Here is a 27,025-nt window from a genome sequence, read left to right on the forward strand (position 1 = left end):
AAGTGACTAATTCGGAGTTTAGGGCTATTTTTCAAGTGTTGGCTCAAGCCAATAGGGAGGTTGTGGCCCCCGTGAACCCAAATGTGAGTATGGCGGCATCTAGAGGGAGGGAGTTTAATAGAATGAATCCCCCGGAGTTTCATAGGTACAAGGTTGAGGAAGATCCTAGAGCTTTTATTGATGAAGTGTATAATGTGTTGATGATCATGGGAGTGACGCTAGTGGAAAAGGCGGAATTGGCCGCTTACCAACTTAAGGGTGTTGCTCAAGTTTGGTTCGACCCATGGAAGGAAGAGAGGGCAGTTGATGTGGGTCCCCTCGATTGGGAAAAGTTTAAGGTTGCTTTCCTTGACAGGTTCTTTCCCCTTGAAATAAGGGAGGCAAAGGTGCTTGAATTCATCAACCTTTGTCAAGGAAATATGAGTGTGAAGTAGGGGTGTGCAAAAACCGAACCGAAAAAAGTGTTATTGGTTTATTGCTATTGGGTTATTGGGTTAATGGTTTTATAAAAAAAATTATCGGGTTATCGGTTCGGTATTGGTTTTTAATATTGGGTTATTGGGTAAACCGATATCCCATTAAGAGTTAAGACTATAGTAATTTACTACTTTTACATATACATACATATTAGTAAATATTAAACTAATATCTTAATAGTTATGTCTTTGTCATTTAGCCATCAATTCATACTTCACTGTGACTTTGAGTTCATAACTATACATTATACAAATCGTCAAAACCTAAAGTAAGAACCATATTCCTCTTGATTTCTCTTTGTGTTACACATATATAGTTCTTTTCATGTTTGTTATTATTATTTCTATTTTATGAGCTTTTGTAAAGTTACATTATTGTTTTGTCGTGTCAACTTTATTAGAGAAGTCATATATTTGTTTTATAAGCATTTTCTTATTGGTTAAACGGAAAACTGAACCGTTAAGGACCAAAATCGATAAACCGAAAACCGATAAAAAATTATCTTATTGGTTCGTTATTGGTTTAGCGTATTTAAAAATTGAAAATTGATAAATCGAACCGATAATACATAAAATAGAACCGAACCGACCGATGCACACCCCTAGTGTGAAGGAATATTCTTTGTAGTTCACACAATTGTCTAGATATGCTCCAACTATGATTTCCGATCCTAGGGCAAGGATGAGTAAGTTTGTTTCGGGTGTGTCCAAGATCGTAGTTAAGGAATGTCGTACCGCTATACTTATCAATGATATGGACATTTCTCATCTCATGGTTCATGCACAACAAATAGAAGGAGAAAAGCTTAAGGAGAAAACTAGGGATTCAAAGAGGGCAAGAAGGGATGATGGTGATTCTTCACATTCGAGGTCCGATGGAGGTAATCATTCTCAAGGTAAAGGTTCTAGTGAGCAAATGTCATTAGAGTGTAGGGAGTGTGGGAGAAGACATAAGGGTGAGTGTCTAGCCGGTTCTAATGCATGTTTTGGTTTTGGAAAAATGGATCATAAGCTAAGGAATAGTCCTACGGTTGCAAAGAATGAGAGAGATAATCATTGACGGGCTCATCCCTACCCTTCCTCTTGTCCTAGTGGTGGTTGGAAACGAGATAGGTTCTATGCTCTTCAAACTCGACAAGATCATGAGGGTTCCTTGGATGCGGAAATTGGTAAGTTATGGTCTTTTAGCTTGTGGTTATATATTGCTTGATATTGAGTGTTTCGTTGGATAAGGTCAGATGTGAGACCCTCTGGTTTTTCCGCATAGTATGCGTATCATTGCATGAGTGTATGAGGTTTATATGACTTGGTGTATCATGTTATAAGAATAAGTTTGCATAGGGGTGGTAAAAAATGATAGAATTTAACTAACGTAATGGGTCAAGGATGACCTTAAACAAGTTCGAGATAAAGAATGTCTCTTCTAACACCCCACCCGTTCGTAAGGTTTAAGTTAACCAGTGCCTTTAGGGTAAGACAAAGAGTGTCTTATATGCTAATAAGGATGTTTTATAAGGTGATATTGTCTCCTAATGATCGTAAGTTAAGTTTTGAAGTCAAGCAAGTTGGGAAATAAAAGTTGACAAAGGTTAGAGTAAGTTTCTTTAATAAACGTTCTGAAATTTGGGTTAAATGTCTCGAAGCTTTTCTCCTAATATATAAAGCTTTAGAAGGACCTCAATATATAAAATTGAAGGTCTACGAGTCTACTTTCCAACACACTAAACTATTTGTCCATACGACTTTAGAAATAAGAGATATTCAGATTTTAGTGAGACTGCACAAGCAGGCACGTGTAGGTGGGTCTTTCGCCCTTATGTCGGTTTAGCTCTATAAGATTTAGTTTCCCTTCATTCTAACTCATTTTTTTCGACCAAAATAAGAAGAAAACAGTCCTAAATCCTCTCTAAGGTTCCCCTATCATCCAAGCAAAGATCTACAAGATTTCAACAACGTGGTTTCACCATCAGAATGTTCATAGAGATTGTGTTACTTCTTTCGTCCTCGTTGGTTGTGATTTGAAGGATTCTTTGTGGTGAAAGAGTCTCGTTTTTAGGTGGTGTTGCTGCTGTTTGGAGGTAATAATTAATTCTTACCCATCATTTGAGTGATTCCAAGTTATAGCTATGCTATATAAGCAAGAACACGAATAGATGGCTGGAAAATCGTATTTTGATAGTTATATGATGTTGGGCTGTTTTTGAAGTATTTTCTGATATTGTTGTTGCTGGAATTTTTGGAAATGATTTGGTTGTGTGTGGATGTTGTTGATATGAGTCTGGAAGAGATGAAGAAGTATAGATGGGTAATTAATTATAAGATAAATAAGTGTAACGTTGGTTCTATTATTGCATTGCAATTTTCAAATGACTTCTTCTTAGTTCAACGTCTTGTATTTGAGGAGACATGCTAAAATACTATAAGCTCCATCAATTTTAAGTTAAGGTTCTGCCCTTTTATTCTCGTATTGCTTATGAAGATAAAGACGTGATTCCAAACGTAATTATTGGACAAACTCACAGGATGGTGATTGAAAGCCGTAAGTTCGAGTTATTATGGTTATATTGAACAATTATAGGACTGTATTACATATATTTTTCGGGCTTTAATGGTTTGAAGACTCATGGTTTGGATTTGGTTGTGGTTATTTTGTGGTTGGAGAGGAGGGTTGAGGCGATACGCCGAGTTTTTATTATTGTGCAGGCATACTCTATTTGGTTGTTGTTGAATATTGTAGGCCTCCACTTGTTAATAGCTTCTGCAAAAATGTATGTTACGTTATTAATTTGGGGTTGTAATTTGGAGAAGAAAAGGTAATGAAGCATACATTTAAAAAGGGTATGGCGAGCTAATTACTCTGCTAGTAAGATCTAAATTGCTACTTTGACCCTGCCGTGTTAATATTCTGCCTGTAATGGTTGTATGACATGAATTTCTGTAAATTACATACTGTAAGGAAGGGGTACAATCCATATTGATACAACAAGACCCAAAATTGAGCTATGTTAAGGCTAAGCACTGTACTTCCTTTGAGCACGAATTTTGGAATCCTAAATCATCAAATATTGTTTTATTACTCTATGACTAGAAAGACCTTTGGTGAAAGGCATTGATATTGCAGCTGGTGTATTTTTGTGACTCCATTATGTTGCTATACCACTCATTCGGTTAGATAGGGTATTTGGCGTCTTTATGTCATTTTGTTGATTCTCTTGACTATAGGTCCATGTGTACAAATTCTTATTCTTCTTTAGGTGTAGTAGCTTAAAAAGATTCGAGATTAACAATATGAATTTGAAATCAGCCCTCCTTCCTCGCTAATTTATATTTTTTGAAAACTTTAAAATAAAACGTTGATCTCAAAATCTCTTAAATATAAATCGTAGGTTTAAACTACTAAAGTACGGGTTTTTCTGAAATACTTTCTTTTACAAACCACTAAGGAAACATATGTAGATACTAAGTGAAGAACTTTAAGCTCTTTATGAACATCCTCAAGTTTAGGTTGCCTTTCTAAATCCAAGTTAAGTGTTCCAATTTAATCTATAAGTATATAAGTTTCACGAGATATTTACATGTGATACGAAAGTGATTACGAGATTATGAGGACAAGAGTACCAATGAGCCAAGATTGGCAACATGATTCAGGTAGCAAATGCATTACTGATTCATGACATTAGATGATATGCATTCTACTTCCGAGCTATAATCGGAAGGTATGGGGCCTATTGCCTATATTTATACGTATGAGACACAGATGGCCACAAGTTGGCGAATATGATCTCGGTTTGCTACCGGAAGGCACCACCATTGCTAGCACTTGGTTGGGTATGACATGCATTTGCGATATATATATATATATATATATATTCATGACATACGATTATGCGAGCATACCATGCATATTTAATTATATAAAGTTTGATATCAGTCATGGCGGCTACCAAAGTTTCTGTTTTAGGTGGTATCTGTATTTCCCTTTTTATAGTAACTATTTATTATTCTATTTTCTGCCTTACGTACCAGTACATTTTTATTCGTACTGACGTCCCATTACCTGGGAACACATTTTTGTTTCGTGTATGCAGGTCCTGGTAGGGATTATGATTGACCCCTCTGTTAGGATTCGGGGCTCAATTGTGTGTTGGTAAGCTCCACTTCTTCCTGGAGCTTTCATAGGATGTTACTTATATTGTACAGTTTGGGTATAATCGGGGCCTTGTCCCGACTAGTACTTATGTCACTCATAGAGGCTATTGTGGACACAGTATTCTGGGTTTCTTTCTGCAACATCCAGTTTCCAGCCACATAGGCTTGGCATGTATAGATAAGTATGTATATGTGTATATCTTCATTGTAGCCTTGTCGGCTAGCTAGTACTTTATTATCTTTGACTTATCTACCTTCGTCTATATGACTTATCAATATTCAGGTTATGACCTTAAGGGTCCAGTCATAGTATTTTAGATGTTATGCCCGACCTTCTAAGCCCTCAGTTGAGTCAGTTGGTTGGTTTATGTGGCTAACTTGATTGGTTAAGGTGTCGAGTGCCAGTCACGCCTTCTCTACTTTGGGGCTTGATAAACTTCGTATTAGAGCATGTCGTGTCCTAGGAAGTCCACAAGCCGTGTCTTGTAGATTCTTGTTTATGGGTGTGTTGTGCACCACACTTGTAATCAAGAGGCTATAGGGCATTTAAGACTAGTTACATTTGTTTCAATTTATAGATCGTGCTATTGAGCTGAGTTATTAGTACGTATGAAATCTAAATCGTGCTTTGTGTTTCACATACACTCAAGAGGATTTATCAAGGTTCGACGGTAGAGATTGTTTGCCATCAAAATTTTTTAGACGTGATAGGGCTAGAGATGCGCGACTTTGTTATTGATATGGGCATGGATTAGTGGAAACCTTATTATGTCGATGTCGACTACCAAGAGAAGACTGTTAGATTTCAGTTCCCAGGGGAAGTAGTATGAGAATGGAAGGCTAATGGTACAATGCCAAAAGGCAAGTTTATTTGCAATCTTTAGGCAAGGAAATGTTTGCCAATGGTTGTACTTATCATATTTTCCGAGCGAGTGTAAGATATTGATGTTGAAATCTCGACTCTTCAGTTATTATAGTGGGCAATGAGTTTCTAGGTGTATTTCCAGGTGAGCTTCTTGCTATTTCCCTGGAACAAGCGACAAATATTTCTACTGATACATTACGGATGCTCTGCTGATATCAATTTCCCCATTTAGAATTGCACCAACAAAATTGAAGGATATATTAGATAAGAGCTTTAATAGGACTAGTGCATCACCAAGCAGTGCACCAATGTTATTTGTTCGGAAGAAAGGTGAATCATTGTAGAAGTGTATAGACTACAAAAAAACTGAATAAGGTGACTATAAAGAACAAATATTGGGTTTTTTCGACCAACTATATGATGTTGGATGCTTCCCAAAGATTGATTTACATTTAGGGTACCACTAGGTACTTGTTCGAGAGAGTAATGTTTCAAAGACAACTTTCAGGATTAGATATGGCCATTTTGAGTTTCTTGTAATGTCTTTTAGATTAACAAATGACCAACAATATTTATGAACCTGATGAATAGTATATCCATGTCATTTTATACTTGTTCGTAATTGTATTAGTTAATGATATTCTGGTACATTTCATTCAGAGGCAAATCATAGAGATCATCACTAAGTAGTGCTTCAGTTACCCCAAGGTTAGAGGTTGTAAGATAAATTCTCAAAGTATGAGTTCTGGTTGTATTTAATGGTTTCTTGCCGGGGCCATATTGTATTAGATGCTGGTGTTCAGGTATACTTACAGAAAACTGAGGTCGTGAAGACTTGGCCTAGACCTATGAACCTGGTGGAAGTTCGAATCTTTCTGAGGGTTAGTGGAGTGTTATATAAGTTTTGTGGAAGTATTTTTTTTTCTTTCTCCACTTTCAGCACCCCTAACAAAGTTGACTTAAAAAGAAGTTAAGTTTCAGTGGACAATAGCCTACGAGGGGAGATTCCAAGAGCTGAGATATCAAATGACTTCAACACCAGTTCCGACCCTACAAGATGATCAAAAGGACAATGTAATGTATTATTATGCTTCAAGAATTAGGCTGGTTTATGTTCTGAAACATTAAAGAAAGGTAATTGCTTATGCTTCATGATAGTTAATGAAGAATGAAAAGAACTACTCGACCTACAATTTAGAGTTGACTGCAATTATTCATTCCTTGAGGATTTTGAGGCATTACTTGAATGTCTTTAATGTTGATATTTATACAGATCATAAGAGCCCTCAGTATATTTTTAGACTGAAAAAGGTAATTCTACAATAGTGCAGATGGAATGAATCGCTGAAAGTTATTGATGTGGATATCTTATATCATCCAAGAAAAGTAAAATATAGTAGCGGATGCCCTCAGTCGTAATTCTATGGGTAGTTTATCACCTTTGGGAACTGAGAACCAGGAGATGGCCTAAGAGCTCCATCAGCTAGCTGGTTAGGGGTTATATTATAAAACTCCAATGTTACTAGAGTCACAGTTCAAGACTAGGTAATATCATCTCTATTTGTGGAGGTGAAGGCTTGACAAAGTGAAGATCCTAGCTTAGATCAGCTCAGAGGCAAGACTTAGCAGCAAAAAAAATAAATTCACCTTTGATAGAGTAGGAGAGACAGTCTTCAGATTCAGAGTTCAGTTATATGTTCTGAATGCCATATGGCTTCTATTGAAAAATATGGGACATGCGAACCATTCTCGCTTCTCTGTTCACATAGGAACCATGAAAATGTGTCATGGTATTAAGGAGATATGTTGTCAATAGGGAGAGGTAGAGCATCAGAAGCTTAGTTTGCTAACTCAAGAGATAGTTATTCCATTGTGGAAGTGGAAGGAGATAAATGTGAATTTTGTCACATGTTTTCTGTCACGCCCCGAGCTACCCCCAAGACGTGGACACAGGACCTAGGACCATAAGTGATCCCAAGCTAACCCTGCTAGCATGATCATGAGCATACTAAAGAAAATAAACTGATGCGGAAGCTAATTCATAAATAAATCTGAAAAGATGGGGAATACCCATATACTATAACTGAATATATCGAATCTGAGAGTTTAATACAAAAGAAATATCAAACTCAAGACACTAAGCTGAATCTAACTATGTCTGAAATAAGACTCTAAACTGACTAGAAATGTTGGGACATGCCCCAACTAGATCTAGCAAAACTGAAACTAAAGACTAAAAGCGATAAAGATAAACATGTCACTAGTCCTCGAAGAATTAGGACTCACCACTGATGCTGCTGAACTGAAGATCGGGAATCGATCTAAGTGTGATCTGGATGCTGAGAACCTGAACCTACATCACGAGAAAAGGTAGCGCACGTATGCGTCAGTACTTGAAAGGTACTGAGCAGGCAGAATAGAGTAAAGCTGAAAGAACATATAACTGAACAAAGCAATAAAGCAATGAAATAATCTGAACATGATATAGATACTGAATACTGAGCTAACTGAATGCAATGACCAATTTATAACATGCTGACTGAATAATGAATAAACTGTAAATGTGGTCAATGCAATAGAGTCTGACTGAACTGTGGGAGCTACTAATAACCGACATAAAACCACATGAGCTAAATGTGGAGTCCGATGTATACGCCCCATCGAGAGGACCCAATATACCCTGCCAGAGGTATAAAGGCATGCTGGCGTGATCACTAAACTGATGTTGCCCACAGAGGGGACTTACACCTACGTGGCTCGTAGTTCTGGGACTATATGGGTACGCTGAAACCATAGTCCAACTCGGTATGATGCTACTCCCAATGAATTAAGTAATTAACTGGTTATGACTAAATTTCTGTAAATACTGGATAGCTCGAACTGAACATGCAAACTGAGAATGCAACAATTAATCTGATAATGATGCATTCATAAACTGAGGCATGTATAACTGAATACTGAAATATCTGACCTAGCATGTGTAATTCAAGACTAAAGAAATACATAGCTAGGGTTCTGAAATTCATGCGATAAACTGAGCAATAACATGATAATCTGATTTGGAACATTTAAATAACTAATTCATGATGATCTGTTGAAATTCTAGAAACCCTAGGTTTGTTCATAATCATGGAATCAAGAATCTGACTGAATTCTAGGGACCTAATGGGCGAAAGGAACCCACTAGTGAAATCCCACATACCTGGTGACAAATTCCACGGAGAAATCTTTCGATTTCGGGGCTGGAACTGAAGAAACCTCGCTGCGTTCTTGAACTAGGGTTCTTGACCTTTTTCTCCTTCTTGATTCTAATTTTCTAAGTTTTGATTAATGATTTTGACTAAGGTAAGTTCTAATTATGTTTCTAGGCTTAAACTGATTAAAACCTCATGATTTAGGGTCTAAACGACGTATTTTAGGGGTTAAATGAAATAGGAAAAGACCAAACGAACCCTGAATTAGCTGCTGTCGGAGTGACTGACGGACGGGACTGACGGTCCCGTCAATCAATGGACGGTCCGTCGATTGGGTCCGTAGGTCGAGTTTGCCCGACAGGGCTTCACTAAAACGGGCATAACTTTTTATTCGGAGGTCGGAATTTACCAAACTCGGTGGCGTTGGAAAGATAATTCAATTATCTATCTAACCATAGGTCATGGGACACATAATTCGTTTTGTGCTAAAATTTATGACCATCTGAAGTTGACCCATCAATATTTTTCATCTAACTAGCTGCTAACCTCATCTACGATCAGACCTACGGACCGTGGATCGAATGACGGTCCGTGCTGGTCGACCGTAGTTTGTGTTAGAGGCTGGTAAGGTAAGTCTCGATCCACGGACACAGACCACGGACCGTGGTCTGATCTACGGACCGTGGGTTTGTCCGTGAGTCGGGACTTAGCCAAATTTTCTGACTGAGTTCTGGGGAAGTTTTTTGTCACGAACCACGGACATGCAGGACGGACCGTGAGTCCATCTACGGTCCATGGATGGTGTCCGTGAGTGCCACCTGTAACACCAGAAATCTGAAATCTCTATTTTTGGATACGGGGTGTTACATTTTCCGCATTCACGAGGGAAGATCAAATTCCATTTGGGTGATTATTCACAGGTTGACGAAAGCAGCCCATTTCTATCTAGTCAGGATTATCTTCTGGTGGAATATGTTGGGATGTACATAAGAGAGTTATTAATACTCATTTATGTCTCAGTATAGATTACTTCAAATAGATGGACATATTTTATAGCACAACACAGAGATCCTTGTTGAAGGGTTTGGGGACTCAAGTTAATCTTAGTACGGATTTTCATCTTCAGATTGATGGCCAAGCTGAACGTATAATATAAATGCTCAAGGACATGTTATGGGTATGTGTGCTAGATTTTCGTGGAAACTGGTATGATCACGTGTTACTGGTTGAGTTTTCTTATAATAACAACTTCCAAGCAGGTATTCAAATAGCTCCTTATGAAGTACTATATGGAAGAAGTGCATGTCACCAATTTATTAGTTCAAGATCAGGGAAGTAGAGTTGCTAGGTCATGATCTAATCTAACAAGTTATGGAGAAGGTAAAGCTTAGTAGAGATCGATTGTAGATACCATAGAGTAGTTAGAAGTCTTATGCAGATGTTTGACTGCGAGACTTAGAGTTTGATGTAGAAGATTGATTTTTCTTCAAAGTATAGCCTATGAAGGGTTTCATGTGATTAGTCAAGAAAGGAAAGCTGAGTCCAAGGAATGTAGGGCCATATAATATTATTCAGAGGATCGGTAGGGTGGCTTACGAGATTGATTTCCCTTCAGAATTTAAAGCAGTTCATCCGGTGTTCAATGTATCTAGTTTATAGAAGTGCATCGAAAATGCTTTGAATTATGCCCATTGAGGATATTCTTGTCTCTACAGACTTGTTTTATGCTAAGGTGTTAGTGGCTATTTTAGTTTGGCAGGTAAGAAAGATTTGGACTGAAGAAGTGGTTTCTATGAAATTGTTATGGTGGAATAACAACATTGAGGAAATAACTTGAGAAGCCGAGGAGGAAATAGGGAAGAATTACCCCCCCAACTATTGACGACTTAAGTTAAGTTGTTTTTCAATAATTGACAATTATTCGTGTACACAAACTTAATTGGATGTTAAATACCAAAAAATGTAGTTTATATGGCTTGTCACAAGCTAAATATACGAAGCCTTATAAGTGGATTTTCAGAACTGGATTTAAGATTTTCGAACGTAACAAGTATAGCCTTGCAAACAGCACAAAAGCAGCAAGGAATACAACCAAGAGATTGTTCGAATCCATTCGCGAACGAATATTCATAAGGAGGGGAGAATGTGAGACCCTGTGGTTCTTCCGCATAGTATGCGTATCATTGCATGAGCGTATAAGGTTTATATGACTTGGTGTATCATGTTAGAAGAATAAGTTTGCATAGTGGTGGTAAAAAATGATAGAATTTAACTAACGTTATGGGTCAAGGATGACCTTAAACAAGTTTGAGTTAAATAATGTCTCTTCTAACACCCCACCCGTTCGTAAGGTTTAAGTTAACCAGTACCTTTAGGGTAAGACAAAGAGTGTCTTATATGCTAATGAGGATGTTTTATAAGGTGATATAGTCTCCCAATGATCGTAAGTTAAGTTTTGAAGTCAAGCAAGTTGGGAAATAAAAGTTGACAAAGGTTAGAGTAAGTTTCTTTAATAAACCTTCTGAAATTTGGGTTAAATGTCTCGAAGCTTTTCTCCCAATATATAAAGCTTTAGAAGGACCCCAATATATGAAATTGAAGATCTATGAGTCTACTTTCCAACGCACTAAACCATTTGTCCATACGACTTCAGAATTGAGAGATATTTGAATTTTAGTGAGACTGCACAAGCAGGCACGTGTAGGTGGGTCCCTCACCCCTATGTCGGTTTAGCTCTATAGGATTTGGTTTCCCTTTGTTCTAACTCATTTTTTTTTACCAAAATAAGAAGAAAACAGTCCTAAATCCTCTCTAAAGGTTCCCCTATCATCCAAGCAAAGATCTACAAGATTTCAACGTGGTTTCACCATCGGAACGTTCATAGAGATTGTATTACTTCTTTCCTCCTCGTTGGTTGTGATTTGAAGGATTCTTTGTGGTGAAGGAGTCTCGTTATTGAGTGATTCCAAGTTATAGCTATGCTATATAAGCAAGAACATGAATAGACGGCTGGAAAATAGTATTTTAATATTTATGAGATGTTGGGTTGTTTTTGAAGTATTTTCTGATGTTGTTGTTGCTGGAATTTTTGGAAATGATTTGGTTGTGTGTGGTTGTTGTTGATATGAGTCTGGAAGAGATGAATAAGTATAGATGGGTAATTAATTATAAGATAAATAAGTGTAACGTTGGTTCTATTTTTGCATTGCAATTTTTAAATGACTTCTTCTTAGTTCAACATCTTGTGTTTGAGGAGACTCTTTGTAATTGAGGAGACATGCTAAAATACTATAAGCTCCATCAATCTTAAGTTAAGGTTCTGCCCTTTTATTCTCGTATTGCTTATGAAGATAAAGACGTGATTCTAAACGTAATTATTGGACAAACTCACAGGATGGTGATTGGAAGCCGTAAGTTCGAGTTATTATGGTTATATTGAACAATTATAGGACTGTATTACATATATTTTTCTGGCTTTAATGGTTTGAAGACTCGTGGTTTGGATTTGGTTGTGGTTATTTTGTGGTTGGAGAGGAGGGGTGTGGCGATACGCCGAGTTTTTATTATTGTGCAGGCATATTCTATTTGGTTGTTGTTGAATATTGTGTAGGCCTCCACTTGTTAATAGCTGTTGCAAAAATGTATGTTACGTCATTAATTTGGGGTTGTAATTTGGAGAAGAAAAGGTAATGAAGCATACATTTAAAAAGGGTATGGCGAGCTAATTACTCTGCTAGTAAAATCTAAATTGCTACTTTAACCTTGCCGTGTTAATATTCTGCCTGTAATGGTTGTATGACATCATTTTCTGTAGATTACATACTGTAAGGAAGGGGTACAATCCATATTGATACAACAAGACCCAGAATTGAGGTATGTTAAGGCTAAGCACTGTACTTCCTTTGAGCACGAATTTTGGAATCCCAAATCATCAAATATTGTTTTACTACTCTATTACTAGAAAGACCTTTGATGAAGGGCATTGTTATTGCAGCTGGTGTATTTTTGTGACTCCATTATGTTGCTATACCACTTGTTCGGTTAGATAGGGTATTTGGCGTCTTTATGTCATTTTGTTGATTCTCTTGACTATAGGTCCATGTGTACAAATTCTTATTCTTCTTTAGGTGTAGTAACTTAAAATGATTAGAGATGAACAATATGAATTTGAAATCAGCCCTCTTTCCTCGCTAATTTATATTTTTTGAAAACTTTAAAATAAAACGTCGATCTCCAAAACTCTTAAATATAAATCGTAGGTTTAAACTATTAAAGTGCGGGTTTTCTGAAATACTTTCTTTTACAAACCACTAAGGAAACATATATAGATACAAAGTGAAGAACTTTAAGCTCTTTATGAACATCCTCAAGTTTAGGTTGCCTTTCTAAATCTAAGTTAAGTGTTCCAGTTTAATCTATAAGTATATAAGTTTCACGAGATATTTACATGTGATACGAAAGTGATTACGAGATTATGAGGACAAGAGTACCAATGAGCTAAGATTGGCAACATGATTCAGGTAACAAATGCATTACTGATTCATGACATTAGATGCTATGCATTCTACTTCCGAGCTATAATCGGAAGGTATGGGGCCTATTGCCTATATTTATACGTATGAGACACAGATGGCCACAAGTTGGCGAATATGATCCCGGTTTGCTACCAGAAGGCACCACCATTGCTAGCACTTGGTTGGGTATGACATGCATTCATAGTATATTCATGACATACGATTATGCAAGCATACCATGCATATTTAATTATATAAAGTTTGATGTCAGTCATGGCGACTACCAGAGTTTATGTTTTAGGTGGTATTTGTATTTCCCTTTTTATAGTAACTATTTATTATTCTATTTTCTGCCTTACGTACCAGTACATTTTTATTCGTACTGACGTCCCGTTGCCTGAGGACACATTTTTGTTTCGTGCGTGCAGGTCCAGGTAGGGATTCTGATTGACCCCTCTGTTAGGATTCGGGGTTCAGCTTTGAGTTGGTAAGCTTCACTTCTTCCTGGAGCTTTCATAGGATGTTACTTATATTGTACAGTTTGGGTATAATCAGGGCCTTGTCCCGACCAGTACGTATTTCACTCATCGAGGCTATTGTGGACACAGTATTCTGGGTTTCTTTCTGCAACTTTTAGTTTCCAGCCACATAGGCTTGGCATGTATAGATATGTATGTATGTGTGTATATCTTCATTGTAGCCTTGTCGGCTAGCTAGTACCTTATTATCTTTGGCTTATCTACCTTCGTCTATATGACTTACCGATATTCAGGTTATGACCTTAAGGGTACAGTCATAGTATTTTAGATGTTATGCTGCCCGACCTTCTAAGCCCTCAGTTGAGTCAGTTGGTATGTTTATGTGGCTAACTCGATTGGTTAAGGTGTCGAGTTCCAATCACGCCTTCTCTAGTTTGGGGCGTGACATAAGACTCCATATATGGTGATTGTGTTTGGAGTAGTCCTTAAAATCTTTGTGGAAACTTCTTAAGTGTTTACTTGTAGCAATGGTTTAGTGGTTGTTAAGACATTGGTGTTATTGTTAGATTGAGGGAGATGGATTTGAAAAAACTAGTGTAGTTTTCTCCCAAGGGGGAGATAGTGTGCTTCATGATTGGTACGTGAGTAGAACTATGTTGTTTTTGAAAGAGCTCCTTGTTATGGTTTGGTGGGTGAAAGTTCAAAGGCGGCGTTATGTCTTAGTATCCCTATCTCTTTTCCTTCTATCTTCAAGTCTAGCTTGAGGCCTTAGCCCTCATGGTTCACTCTTTAGGATTCGTGTGTCTTCGTCATTCTCATGTTTCCTCATGCATGCATGCTCATGGAAAATTTTATTTTTCAAAAATATGATTTAAATTAATTGATTGTTTCATGATTATGTGCATTTAAGTATGAGTTGCATATAAACCTTATGAGATGATGCTTTGAATATGTTTTAGCTTGGAGTTGATTTTCCTTCTCGGATATGTGCATTTATGTGATTGCATTTATGTTGGGATGTTAGATCTTCTCTCTATCCTCCTTATGATGTCTCGAGTCTCATTCGAGGACGAATGTTTCCAAGGGAGAGATATTGTAACACCTCAAAAAAAAGTCTTGTAAGGAAAGATTCAAGAACGGTGGAAGGGTCTAAGGAAGGGTTCAAGGAAGGTGAAAGAGTCCACAGTCAGTGAACCCATCCTTGAACCCAAGCCTTGTGAAAAATATTCTAAGGAAAGGGTCTAAGGAAGGGTTCAAGGAAGGTGGAAGAGTCCACAGTCAGTGAACCCATCCTTGAACCCAAGCCTTGTGAAAAATATTCTAAGGCAAGGGTCTACAGAAGGGTTCAAGGAAGGTGGAAGAGTCCACGGTCAGTGAACCCATCCTTGAACCCAAGCCTTGTAAAAATTATTCCAAGGCAATGATTCATGGAGAGGTTCAAGGATGGTAGAATGGTCCACGGACGGTAGACCCGTCCATGGAGATTGACTTAGAACCCTTCCTTATGTCTGTCAAAATTTGTTTGTTAAACTAAGAATGAATGAGTTTGGGTTGTAGTATAACACATGGGGAAGTCTTGAGTACCTATTTTGTGTTCAAATAAGTTGATAAGTAGTGTGCCTGCCCAAGTGTTTGATGAATTGTTTGTGAGAATTCGACCTTGTTGGGTGAAAGTTTTGTGATGAAATGTTGTAGACTGTGAATTACTTGTTGATCACTGTGTAGTCGAAATCATATGAGTTGATAGGTACAAAAGTCAGATGGGTAAGTTGGGGACGACAGGCCGCAATAGCGAACCTTTAGGCGCTAAAGTAACTCTCGCTAAAGCGGCCTCCCCTCGCTTTTGTGATTCCCGCTAACGCGGTACTAAGCCTCTAAAGCTATGTTCTCTTAAGCTGCCTTTGGTCGCTTTTGCAACATCAGAAGCCAGTTTCTGTAGGTTTTCCTAATTGCTGAAATGTGGCAATTTGGTCCCGAGATGATTTTAAACTCCTTTCTTTGGCTTTTATCAGTAGCATTGCATCATTTAACACATATTTCTTATGTTTTCATGCTATTGTGATATTTTGAGGTTTTAAAAAAGTCGAGAGTGGTGAATCAACTTATTGATGAAGTAGAAGTCAACGATGACTATGATAGGACTCAATTCGTTTCTCTTCAGAGTCAGAACATCTACTATGGGGACTTAATCAGAAAGAAGGTGTTCGCTGAGAGAGGGATTTCTCTTGAAAAGGTCCCCAAGACTCTTCCCAGATTCTATCAAAGACTAGAAAAATCAACCAAGATCCCTCAGAATACCTTCTATTAACTCCAAGTCAAAAGACCAGCATAAACAGTTGCATTTTCAGACATACAAGAGGATGAACATGAGAGCTTAACTGACATTCAACCAAATCAATCCTGGTTGCGTCTACTTCAGGGGAAAATACATATAAATTCTTTGCAAAAAGTTGCCTGGAAGATGAATGGGAAAATATGTACACACCCCCATTATCATTTCCACTTAAGATCCCTCATAATTTTTACAATATGCAATCCTACCATCATACTTGGTTTCTACAACTACAACCAGGTCCAGCTGCAGGACATCGCACAAGCAAACCTAGCTGCTCTAAGTGTGTTCAACAATATGAATGGAAATCCTAGCACATGTATAAACAAAACTGGTTAAGCAATCTAAGCAATTTACAGGTCCTACATCTCTCACATGACTACCATAACCAATAACACTTGTATAGAGATAACATCACAAATAATGTTAAGAATGAGATGTCTAACTCTTCCAAAATCATCAAGACAAGGCACTTTGATGATAAAACTTAAAGTTCTTGATTGCAGCCATCCTTCAACCAGAAGGGGACCTTCATCTTGGAACCTTCAGATGAGTACACACTTAAAGAAATCCATGAAGAATTCCTGCACTAAGTGGCCATTTGCATCAATGGCCCACTTCTGATCCGGATCCAGAGGAATTATAGCTATCGGAATCACGTGAGGATGAACCCGAATCACTGCTGGAACTGCTTGAACTACTTGCATTATCCATCTGTCTTCTCGCTTCTGCATTTGTAGCAAGAGCACTAGTGTTATTTCTACCAGTATTACTGTTCAGTGCACCAGCAACCATAGGAGCAGAATTCATAACTGGGGCAGTCCGTGCAGTTCCTCTGGCTTGCAGAGCAAGTTCAGTCTTTCTCTTCTGCTTGCTTAAGTTCTTTTTGTAATTAGTCACAATCCTTTCAAGCTCCCAGAGGCTTTCCACATCAACACTGTCTATGTCTAGTTTCAATCTCATCATCATGTTGATAAAATGTTGAGTTCCTCTTTTTAATAATCTGAACAACAACATCAAGCTTTTTAAAGGTAAACTCTGAAGATGTGTGTTGAGTCTCTGTTTTTCTTCATAGGTCATATTCCTTTTATTGGAATCATTTGCTTTTGGTTTCTTAGGAACTGGTACCCTACCAACATGAGCAACGCGTGATGGCTTGAACCTGAAACCAGCTGGTCCAGTCATTGACTCAGACCTATCCAAAGTCCTTGCTTGAGAAACAGGGGGAGCGGCATGAGAAGTTACAGAAGCACGGGAAAAGGGAGAAGGCTGAGGGACCTTTCTTGAAGTGGGGGTAGGCAAACCTGCATCATGAATTCATGATACATTTGATACCTCCAATCTGGATTAAACTCGGCATCTATAAACTGCCCACCTGTCTTCAAAAATCTTCAACAACTGTTCCGACATAACATGAACATCATGTCCTTTAGGATTATAAGTCATGGCATACAGAAGACAAGTCTCACATCCTCAGCAAACTCCCTGGGAGACTTGTACAAATTTTGAGATAGCCTAGCTTTTATAGTGCCCAAATCCCTAGGATGCTTGATGATAGCATGATAATCATGCAGCCCAAGGCCCTTCACATTCACTGGCTCATTAAACACCCACCCATGCTTGTGCTTCATTAACCTCTGAAACAGTGGTGCATCTCTTAAACACCTGATTTCTATGTTTATCAAAGCTAAAGCCAACGCCAAATGGATACCCCTGCTCCGACTCACCATTGTGTTTCCTCCCAGCACTATTTGGCTTAATTTTTTATTGCTTTCCGGAGGCAATGGTTCTTCCCAAGTAAGAATTCGGAATTAGTGTAATATTGATTGGCCTTCGGGGTCCTCTTCTCCTTCTCCGCAAATTCAGCACCTACATTATTGTTTCCACAGCTGCAACCCTTGGTCACTGGAATGGTCTCAATCAAGGGTGCCCCACCAAACCACCTCTGAATTCACTCGCACTAAAGCCCTACTATTCATCACATAATTATCGATATATCGTGATTGACTATAAGAATTAACAGTACCACTAGGAATAGCAGTAATCCTACCAACATTATTAAAACTACCATTAGTATTTGTATCATGTGTGGTCAGCTGAAGCTCCTTAACTTCAAGATCTGTAACTAAACTCCTAATCTGATCAAGCTCACCCACTAAGTCCCTCCTGATACCTCTAATCTCAACTCTTGATGTCGCTCCCTCTATATTAATCCTAATTCTATCTCAAACCCTAGAAATTACAGGCTTAACTGTCGAATCCAGCTCAGCATGCTCTCTATTTAATCAATCTGTATAACTCGCCATAGCATCCTCTTCCCCCCGAACTTCCCCATCATTATTAGGCTCCACAATTGGGCGGCCACCAACCTCAACCATATCTCTACCATCTAAATCTCCCTGTGTTCCAAGGGTATCTTCGTGCCCTTGTCCACCATTTATCAATTATGTAAAGATATGACACCTAGGCCTAACTCAACCCCAAAAGCTAGCTCATGAGGGGAGGTTTGTCCAATTCCATACAAGGAGACCAATTTTTCATCCCTCTACCGATGTGGGACTTCTTAACATCAATGAATTCTATGAGTTCAAACTCCATGATTGCCCCTCTCTCGTGTTTCCTTCTTTGATAACTGAACTGAGCAAGCGGGCTGAAGTTGAGGAGTATTCTGGCGACAATTGGATAAGCCCAAAAATCCCAATCTTTCCTTTAAAGAAGCGAGGTGAAGTGACTGCCACCAAAAGCAAGAAGTGAAAGATGGATTCAGGGAAGGCGTTGAGTATTGAGGATGGCTCTTCTAGACCATCGGCGGTGAGACCATTTGAGTCATTGGCCGAAGAGTTGAGGGTAGTCCGAGAGTTGGCGACCAAGCTGCCTCAAGGGCCAGGTGAGACATCTGCGGGACCTAATTCTTTGTCCCACAACAGGAGTTGGATGCTTTCTTGGAGGATCAAAGGAAGCAAAAAGCTCATCTATTGAGGTTGGAGAAGGCGTACACTGATCTTGCTAAATCACATGGTGAGTTGAGTCGCTCCCACGAAAAGATGAAGAAGAGAGAAGAAAAGAGATAAAATTTTCACCCGAGTGTGGAAGGGGGTGAAAGGGATTTAAAAGGTCCTTAAGTCTAATGATCTGATTTCCTCATTAAGACCGGATGAGAGTAATGATGTTCCGGCACAGTTGTCTGAGGATGATGATGTTGATGACAGTGAGGGCACCGAGAGTGAGGATAGTGAGTGATGCAGTCCAGGGAGCCCCTCATATTCTCTTTATGCTTTCATGTTGTACAACTCATTCTATTCGTTACGACTACATTAGTTAGATTGGTTATTTTTCCTTCATTGTAGTTGGTGTTTCTCAAATTAATAGAAAATCAGAAAATTATGTCCCAATTTTTGTTTCTGTCAATTAGTTTGTTACACATACTCTAAGGTTATCGTACTATTTTTGTCGAGCTAACAAGTAACAACCCTTTAATACTGATAATAAAACAGAAAGTTACCCTTCACGGAGCTAAAGGTAAAGTAAGCAAGTATGACAACAACAAGATTAACATAACTCATAAAAACTCTTCTTAGGTTCTACTTCAAGAAATGAACTTTCCATGTAATTTCGTCTGGTGGTCCACAATACATTGATTTATTGCTTGAGTAGAATAGTGAGGGGATCTGTGTCTAACGTCTCAAAACCCAAATATGCCTCTTTCTACTAATATATGCTTGCTTATCAATCTCCCCACCTCTTGAGCTACAATTGAGTTCAATAAACCCAAAACAGAAATTCATCAGAGAAAAAATTAGTAGAGTAATGCGCAAACCTCAATAATGTTTTCTTTCTATATATCCTAGATCTACATTGTATTACAACATACTGAATATTTAGAAAGTAAAATATTAGGCCAAAAAACATGTACTTAACCTCTTCAAGAATGCATATCAGTAAAGCCCAATTGACCAAATTATGAAGGATAACAAAATGAACACACCTTCTTCACAACCAATCTTTGCAATTTGGGAACATCCTCAATTAATCTACCCTTTATTCTTCGAATATCTGCACTGATCCTCACAGAAGACGCTCTATTTTTTTCTTTCTAAGTTGTATCTGCTTTCTAATCCCAAATGCCTTCAAATGTTTAAATTTAGGAGTAGGCTGTAGATATTTAGGCTTTCTGTGACAAAAAAGAAGTAAATTGAAGAGAAGTGAGAATTGAAGTGTTAGTTGCTATGTTTTAGGACTGCAGCCTTTTCTTTATTTACTGTAGTAAATTAGCTTTAGTTTTTCTTAAATAACTTCTTTACCTAGTCTCTAGGAGTTTGTTTATCTTCAGCAGATGTGTTGCTGATTTTAAGGACCATGAAGTTAGTTCTTTATTATAAGTGTAAGTCTTAGGCAGTGAGAAAAGATTGTATTATCAAATAAAGTTATCTCTTCTTTCTTGTTCTTCATTGCTTTATAGTTCTAATCTTTCATTATTCTTAAGTTCTCCTTTGTTCTTTTTCTGGGTTTCCACCTAAATTAACTACAATTGGTATCAGAGCTTTTTATTCTTGAGGGACTTGTGTGTGTTCATTAATCTGTTTTAGTGAATTCCATGGACGGAGAAGCAAGCTTTTCTTCAATGGCACCACCAACTTTTAATGGAGAAAGTTATCAGATCTGGGCAGTCAGAATGCAGACATATCTAGAAGCTTTGGATCTCTGGGAATCTGTAGAAGATGATTACGAGATTGTTCCCTTACCAAACAATCCCACAATCGCGCAGATTAAAAATCACAAGGAAATAAAAACCATGAAATCAAAGGCAAAGGCATGCTTGTATACAACAGTTTCATCCACCATTTTTTCTCGTATTATGTCCCTGAAGTCAGCAAAAGAGGTATGGGATTATCTCAAGACTGAGTATGAAGGAGATGAAAGAATTCGAGGGATGCAAGTGCTAAATTTAGTACGTGAGTTTGAGCTGCAAAGGATGAAGGAAAGTGAAACCATAAAGGAGTATTCTGACCGACTTCTTAATATAGCAAATCGAGTCAGATTGTTGGGTTCCACTTTTAACAATTCAAGGATTGTTGAGAAAATCCTTGTAACAGTACCTGAAATATTTTAGGCTACTGTTACAACCTTAGAAAATACTAAGGACTTGTCCAAAATTACACTAGCAGAGCTCTTAAGTGCTTTTCAAGCACAAGAGCAACGACGTGTAATGAGACAGGAAGGAGTTGTTGAAAGAGCCCTATTAGTTAAACATCAAGATGATGGAAGAAACAAGAAGAAGCAGAACAAGAAGATACAAGGACAAAATAGTGAGAATTTTGCTAAAAGCAAGAAGGCTAGCTATCCTTCTTGTCGGCATTGTGAAAAAAAGGTCACCCTCCTTTCAAATGTTGGAGGAGACCTGATGCAAAATACAGCAAGTGCAATCAACAGGGTCATGAAGCTATAATTTGTAAAGACAAAATTTAGTAGCCTGAAGTTGAAGCTCAGGTTGCTGATCGAGAAGAAGATCACATTTTTGTTGCAACTTGTTTCACAAGCCTAGATTCAAGTGAAAGTTGGTTAATTGATAGTGGTTGCTCTAACCACATAACATCTAATAAGATGTTGTTCAAAGAATTGTGGAACACTGAGACAAAGAAAGTTAGAATTGAAAATGGTGAGTGTCTTGCTGTGAAAGGCAAGGGCACCATAGCCATTACTAGTGGCTCTAGAACTAAGCTTATCTCAAATGTTTTGTATGTTCCAGACCTTCATCGAAACCTTCTCAGTGTTGGTCAATTAATGGAGAATGGATTCAATATGTTCTTCAAAAAAAAAACTTGTGTGATAGAAGATCAATCAGGCAATGAGATATTCAAGGTCAAAATGGAGGGGAGGTGTTTCCCGCTCAATCCTTTGGAAGAAGAGCAGACATCATTTCTTATGACAGACAACTCTACCGAAGTTTGGCATAAAAGGATGGGTCATTTTCATCATCAAGGTATGATGTTCTTGCAAAGAAAGGAACTTGTGAATGATCTACCAAGATTGCAGAATCGGTAGACAGATTGCCAAGCTTGTTTACTTGGAAAGAAGAACAGGCTGCCCTTTCCCAAAACAACTTGGAGAGCATAAAAAAAACTTCAACGGACCTGTGTGGACCTCATAGAACACTATATTTAAATGGTAGTCTTTATTACATTGTATTTATTGATGATCTAACAAGACTAACCTGGATTTTTTTCTTAAAATTCAAGTTTGAGGTAGCTGATGTGTTTTGGAATTCTAAGGCAAAAGTGGAAAGTCAAAGTGGCTGTAAAATTCAGACTTTAAGGTCTGATAATGGGAAGGAGTACACTTCAAATCAGTTCAAATTACTCTGTGACAAAGCTGGTATAGAACATCAGCTAACAGTCCCTTATACTCCATAACAAAATGGAGTTAGTGAGCGGAAAAACAGAACTATAATGGAGATGACTAGGTGCATGCTACATGAGAAACATCTATCAAAAAGGTTCTGGGCGGAGGCTGCCAACACTGCTATTTTTTTTTGCAAAGCAGACTTCTTTTTAGATCTGTAAAGGATAAAACACAATATGAAGCATGGTATGGTCATAAACCCTCATTGCAATTTCTCAGAATTTTTGGTTGCTTGTGTTTCTCTTATATACCACAGGTTAAAAGAGATAAGCTTGATAAGAAGGCAGTTCTTGGCATCTTTATAGGCTACAGTGTTTTCTCCAAAGCATATAAGGTCTATGAACCTCAAACAGAGAAAATTGTCGTAAGTAAAGATGTCCACTTCATTAAGGACCAGCACTGGAACTGGGAAAAGCCTGAAAACAATCCACCAGTTGACAGTCTATTAGATCCAAAAGATCTAGTAGATGATCCTCATGTTAGAGGCACGCGGTTGATCTCTGATATCTATCAGAGATGCAATACTGCAATTTGTGAGCCCGCAAGCTATGAGGAAGCAGAAGGGGATGACAAATAGGTGGCAACAATGAAGGAGGAGATAATGATGATCGAAAAAAATCAGACATGGGTACTTGTTGAGAAACCTCTAGACAGAAAGATTATTGGTGTAAAATGGGTCTTCAGAACAAAGCTAAATGCTAATGGTTCCATTAACAAACACAAAGTGAGGCTTGTAGTGAAAGGTTACGCTCAGATCTTTAGAGTAGACTACTCAGAAACTTTCGTACCAGTTGCTCGACTTGACACAATCAGATTGTTACTAGTTGGAGAGTTTATCAACTTGATGTTAAGTCAGCCTTTCTCAATGGTCTTCTCCAGGAGGAGATTTATATTGAGAAGCCAGATGGGTTTGTTGTCAAGGGGCAAGAAAATAAGGTTTATTTGCTAAAGAAAGCTCTATATGGTTTAAAGCAAGCACCAAGAACTTGGTATAGCAAGATTGACGATCATTTTCTCAGTTTAGGCTTCAAGAAGAGCCTATCTGAGTCTACACTTTGTATTAAGTGTTCAGGTGCAGACATACTTATTATTTCTTTGTATGTTGACGATCTCTTTGTCACAGGAAGTATGGTTTGCCTAATTGAGGACTTCAAGTTGGAAATGATGAAGGTCTTTGAAATGACAGACCTTGGACTGATGGCGTACTTTCTTGGAGTGGAGATCAAACAAAATGAAGACAATGTGTTCATTTGCTAGAGAAAATATGCTAAATAAATCCTAAAGAAGTTTCATATGGAAGACTACAAAGTTATGAGTACTCCAATGAACCAAAAGGAAATATTTTCTGAAGATGATGGAACTGAAAAGGTGGATGAGGCATATTATAGAAGTCTTATTGGCTGCTTGATGTATTTGACTGCAACTAGGCATGATATTATGTATGCAGTGAGTTTTTTGTCTCGGTTCATGCATTGTGCAAGTGATTTACACTTGAGAGCAGCTAAAAGAATTGTCAGATACATCAAGGGAACTATCAACTATGGTGTTAAGTTTCACAAAAGTCAGAAGTTTAGACTTAACAGATTCTCCAATAGTGATTGGAGTGGTGCACCTGATATGAAGAGTACTTCAGGTTTCTGTTTCAATATTGGGTCAGGAGCTTTCTCTTGGTATTCCAAAAAACAAGATATAGTAGCACAATCAACAGCCAAGGCAGAATTTATTGTTGCAATAGCTGTTGTGAATCAAGCACTATGGTTGAGGAAAATTATGTGTGATCTGAATATTGAGCAAAAAGAAGGGACTGAGGTTTTTATTGATAACCAAGCTGCAATTTCTATTGCTAATAATCCAATTTTCATGCAAAAACGAAGCATTTCAATATTAAGTTGTTTTTCTTAAGAGACGTGCAGAAACATGGAGATGTGAAGCTTCTTTACTTCAAGAGTGATGAGCAGGTTGCTGACATTTTCACCTATCCCCTTTCCCTCGGCAAGTTTGAGTTTTTCAGAGAAAAACTAGGAATCAGCAGTTCCTAAACCAAGGAGGAGTGTTAGTTGTTGTGTTTTAGGACTGCTGCCTTTTCTTTATTTACTGCAATAAATTAGCTTTAGTTTTCCTCAAAAAACTTATTTACCTAGTCTCTAGGAGTTTGTTTATCTTCAGCAAATGTGTTGCTGATTTTAAGGACCATGAAGTTAGTTCTTTATTATAAGTGTAAGTCTTAGGCAGTGAGAAAAGACTGTATTATCAAATAAAGTTATCTCTTCTTTCTTGTTCTTCATTGCTTTATAGTTCTAATTTTCATTATTCTTAAGTTCTCCTTTGTTCTTTTTTTGGGTTTCCACCTAAATTAACTACATGAATTGACCTGAAGAGAAACTTCAATGTCGAAATTGATGGCGATGTAAAGAGCAGCTTCAAAAGAATCATCGCCAGAAACTGTCGCTTGTGGAATTTTGCTCTATTTAGGTTTAAGAATTTGTGTAATGGGAAGATGATGACAAACAAAGGGAACACTTTTGGTAAGACATTGTTGTGCTATAATGGACTTTTGGTATAAGTTGGTATACGCTAGAACAGACTTAACAATGGAATAACAGACGGAAAAAACGGTCAATAAATATCATCTTGGTTCAAAATTATCTTCTTCTTTTTCAATGTTTTGGTTCGAACAGCCCCCTAATAATTTTGTCCAAAAATATCCTTATTTCTATTTTTGGATTAAAATGTCTTTTCCTAATAAAAACATAGTTTTTTTTATTTACACATTCTTTTTCTGATAAAATATTATAATTCATCATTAATTTTCATAGAAAAGATCATAATAATCTATCATTATTTTTCATTTGAATAACGATAAATTCATTTTCCTAATAAAACAAGAAATTTTTTTATTTCTCAATATTTTCAAATTGAAAAAGAAAACACATTTGCTAGTATGATCATTGATTTTAAAGTTCAACAATAATGCCATAAAATATAAACTTTATTACATTGCTTCAAATAAACAAAATATCATCAATGGAGTTATTGTTGATAATTTTTTTATATTAACTTAAAATCAATGAATATTTAGGAAATGTTTATCCTATTTCAATTCAAGAAAGATTAAAAAATAATAATATTTTCTATTTTATTAGAATTTTTAAAAATTATTATCTAAACAAAAATTAGTGATGAGGTTATTATGATCTTATATATATGTCTTATATTGATTAGGAAAATAATGTGTTTAAAAGGAAAAATAAACAATATGTGTATTCGGAAAAGAGACATTTTTTACCCCAAAGTAACAATATTTATATTTTTGGATCAAAGAATTAATGACAAGGCCATTTTTAGACCAAAGTATTACAACAAGTGCATTTTTAAAACCAAATTGTTAATGTGGGTATTTTTGTTCAAGTTCGTGTATTTTAAGAATATTTTTTTATTCTTTTCCATTGCAATACTCCCTCCATCTCATATTAGTTGATCATCTTACTAAAAATAAGTGTCTCATCTTAGAGCATGTTTGGCATTGCTGATTTTAAAAGGGTCAAACTTATGAGATATGTTAATCAATTAATAAGGGATATATATATATATATATATGTAAGGGATATTTTAGTCTTAAAAAATTGATTTTCTACTTTTGCTTCTTTTTTTTAAGCAAAAAATTAGCTTCTTCCTAACAGTAGAAAAACTGCTCATGCTTCCATTTAAAAGCAATTTTAAGAATTTGTCAAACACTTAATTTTTCAAAATAAGTGTTTTTTTCTCAAAAAAAGCACTTCTGGCCTCCTAACAACAACGACAAACAGATTCTTAGTTGTCCACCTCTAAATCAAGAAAGGATTAATTAAATTTTTCCTCTTTATCACTGTTGTAATTTTATTTTTTTTATGAAAGTGTTCACATTTTATTGTAAAATTTCCAAGAAATTTTTTAAGGACTAAATTAGTAAAATTATATTTTTATTTATGATTTCTTAATAAGCGTGTAAAAAGAAAAATGATCAACTAATATAAAAAGGAAGTAGAAATACATAATTATTCATAATAACATATAAAATGGCCACAACAACCCAATAAAGCAAATCAAGAAAAGGATTTGGCCCGAACAAGTGTTGCTTTCAATTTCACACGCAAATGTACGTGGTCGCACAACTAATATAGTGACTCTTAAAAGAATCGGATTATCGAACCCAAAAGACTTGTCGATTAACTATTTACTAAATTATACTAATTCTAATTATTTATTTAAGGGGGAGGATTTCAAAGATGAATATATATTAGCTAAACTAAAAATAAAGATAAAATAACTAAAAATCAATTAACTAAGAAAAGATAGATGTTTTCGCAATCAATGAATGAATCGATCTAGGATTATGATTTAACTAACAATCATGTTTAACATCAATTTCATCAACTTATTTGATTATTTAGTTGTTGATTCACGGGGTTGATAATATAGTCATGATATCCCGACCTCTAACCATCTACCACAATTGACAGCTAACTACATCGTTGAGCGGGGATAGACTGGATAAACTATGGAGCATTAAGTTGTCTTCCCGTATTTGAGCCAAGCAAGACACCTAGGTATATCCATATCCTAGACACAAATCAATTC

At 36.9% G+C, this 27,025-nt stretch overlaps 1 protein-coding gene and 1 pseudogene across 1 annotated transcript; one reads left to right on the plus strand and one right to left on the minus strand.

Annotated features, from left to right (window-relative positions):
* Positions 1-16,615: 16,615 nt before the first annotated feature.
* Positions 16,616-18,447, minus strand: LOC125828997 (transcription factor GTE4-like; annotated as a pseudogene).
* Positions 18,448-23,701: 5,254 nt separating this feature from the next.
* On the plus strand, positions 23,702-24,310 carry LOC125828981 (secreted RxLR effector protein 161-like). The gene has a single exon (XM_049508276.1). It carries the CDS (start codon positions 23,702-23,704, stop codon positions 24,308-24,310), a length of 609 nt encoding a protein of 202 aa, XP_049364233.1.
* The last annotated feature ends 2,715 nt before the right edge of the window (positions 24,311-27,025 follow it).

This window comes from Solanum verrucosum, unplaced genomic scaffold (genome assembly GCF_900185275.1).
Source record: "Solanum verrucosum unplaced genomic scaffold, falcon-dt-bn FXZP01000231.1, whole genome shotgun sequence".
NCBI classification, from domain to species: Eukaryota; Viridiplantae; Streptophyta; class Magnoliopsida; order Solanales; family Solanaceae; genus Solanum; species Solanum verrucosum.